The 2,305-nt window shown below is 63.3% G+C and overlaps 1 protein-coding gene across 2 annotated transcripts; it reads left to right on the forward strand.

Moving 5' to 3' along the window:
* The first annotated feature begins 308 nt into the window (after window positions 1-308).
* On the forward strand, window positions 309-2,028 carry LOC123169214 (growth-regulating factor 2). Of its 2 annotated transcripts, none has more exons than XM_044587055.1 (3): window positions 309-755; window positions 878-1,609; window positions 1,709-2,028. In XM_044587055.1, exons 1-3 carry the CDS (start codon window positions 533-535, stop codon window positions 1,717-1,719), a joined length of 966 nt encoding a protein of 321 aa, XP_044442990.1. In that variant the 5' UTR covers window positions 309-532; the 3' UTR covers window positions 1,720-2,028. The 2 variants fall into 2 exon arrangements, with proteins under 2 accessions (XP_044442990.1, XP_044442991.1); XM_044587056.1 differs by having other exon boundaries at window positions 314-755; window positions 1,712-2,028.
* The last annotated feature ends 277 nt before the right edge of the window (window positions 2,029-2,305 follow it).

The following is a 2,305-nucleotide window of genomic DNA, read 5'->3' on the forward strand; positions in this document are numbered from 1 at the left end:
CCGCTCGCACGGCGCCAGCACCAGCAGCGGCAGAGCAGGAGCCCCGCCCGCTCGAGTGGTTTCTTTCCTCACCCACGCGCGCGGCAGTGGCAGCGGCAGCGTCAGGTGCCAGCGGCCTGCGCTGCTGCTCCCACTGCGACTGCGACCGCAGGCCGCGGCATGCAGGCTCTGCGCCCTGACCTCAACACTGGCCGAAGTGACCCATCCTCTGCGCCACCACCTCACCTTAATTCCCAGCAGAGCCCAACCCCACCCCCGCACCCACACCCACCTGACACGCCCTCATATGTGTCACCGCCCAGCCCAGTCCTCCTGACACACGCACAAAGCTGCAGTAGTCGCGGCGAGCATTGAACACCCCCTCACTCACTCACTCCCATCATGGCTCTGCCTCTATCTACCTCGAGCTTAAAGCCTAGCACGAGGCACGACTTGCCTTGCCGAGTGAGTGTGAGTGAGCTCTTGCTGTGGTAAGTAGCACTCGCTTTGTGCTCTGGTTGGTGGCTGTTGGGGTTGTAGGCCGGGGAGAGAGATGATGCTGGGAGGGCACGGCGGCGGCGGCGGCGGGAGGTGCCTGTTCACGGCGTCGCAGTGGCGGGAGCTGGAGCACCAGGCGCTCATCTACAAGTACATGGCCGCCGGCTCGCAGGTGCCCCACGAGCTGGTCCTCCCGCTCCGCCACCGCGACGCTGCCGCCTTCGCCGCCATCGACACCGTCCCCTCCCTCGCCTGCTACCCTCCTCCGCAGCCATCCCGTACGTATATATCCATCCGATGTAGGATCTTGTATCGTTCGTTTGACTGGTCGTCCGCCGTTCGTTTGATCTAGTAACTGACTGTGATGCATGCATGGGTGGTATTTTTTGCTTGTATGCAGTGGGGTGGGGGCTCTACGGGGCGGGGGCGCAGTACGCGCGGAAGCCGGAGGACCCGGAGCCGGGGCGGTGCCGGCGGACGGACGGCAAGAAGTGGCGCTGCTCCAGGGAGGCGTACGGGGAGTCCAAGTACTGCGACAGGCACATGCACCGCGGCAAGAACCGTTCAAGAAAGCCTGTGGAACCGATGTCCTCCTCCTCCGTCTCCTCCCCGGCCGCCTCCTACCGCCAGACCGCCCTCTCCATGTCGCCCCCCACGCCGGCCGACACGCCCACCTACGGCCACGGCCACGGCCACGACCACCTCCGCGCAGCTGCTGGTCAGAGTCAGAGCCAGATAAACCCTCTCCAGCTCCACCTCGACACCCCGTCGCCCCCGCCGTCCTACCACAGGTACGCGCCGGCGCAGCAGTACGGGGGCTCCTTCTTCCAGAACAGGCAGCAGGTGCAGGAGGAGGCGGAGGCGGAGGCGAGGCGGCGGCAGCACTTCCTGGCTCTCGGCGCCGACCTGAGCCTGGACAAGCCCGACGCCACCACCGCGGCGTCCTCGACAACCGAGGAGAAGCCGCTGCGGCGCTTCTTCGACGAGTGGCCGCGCGACGGGAACGCCGTCGAGGGTCGGCCCTGGAATATGGGCCACCGGGACGAGACGCTGCTCTCCATGTCCATCCCCACGACGACGGCCACGCACCCCGACCTCGCCGCCGCCTCGCGCTACCACCACCACCACAACGGTACGTACGGGTGAAAGATCGGCCGATGCATCTCTATCTACCTACTGCTCACTTTTACTACATGCGGCGCGTTCTTCTGATCGATTTTTTCTGCACCAGCAGATGAATAATCAACCAACCGGCGGATCCCGCTGCTGCAAGAACGCTGCTTCTCCAGTCCAGTCCTTCAGCGCGCCGTCAGAGGATATGAAGTGATCGACGAAAACCTAGTGCTAGTACCTGGTTTGATATTGTATCCCGTCGATGTTAGGGCCGTTTGTTTCCGTGCAATCTTTCCGTTTGAACGTGAGCTCATTTGTACTCCATGTGAGCTCAAGGTCTAGTGCAATAGGAGTACTGGTACTCCACTACTGTAGTCGGGCACTGGTGCCTTTTTATTTCGTTATATCTTGCTTGCACGCTTCGGCCTGCTGCGACCACTTCATCTTCTCTGCCTCCCATGGCTTGTCAAGTCTGCTGATTTGACTCCAGCATCGTTGCGCAGAGATGCGCGCCAGTGCCATGCTCTCGTGCAAGCGACGAGGGCATGTGAGCGGGGACGAATCCCTGTCATCGTCTTTGGAGAAAGAAACAAGGCGAACCCTGCGCGCGCTCTGGGGACGTGCACGTGAGGGGCTCTCGCTCGCTCGCTGACGGCGCCACGGCGTGGTTGCCGCTGTCGGGGCGCGGCTTGGCAATGGCGCAGAGGGTCAAGAG

Source organism: Triticum aestivum, chromosome 7D (genome assembly GCF_018294505.1).
Source record: "Triticum aestivum cultivar Chinese Spring chromosome 7D, IWGSC CS RefSeq v2.1, whole genome shotgun sequence".
NCBI lineage: Eukaryota > Viridiplantae > Streptophyta > Magnoliopsida > Poales > Poaceae > Triticum > Triticum aestivum.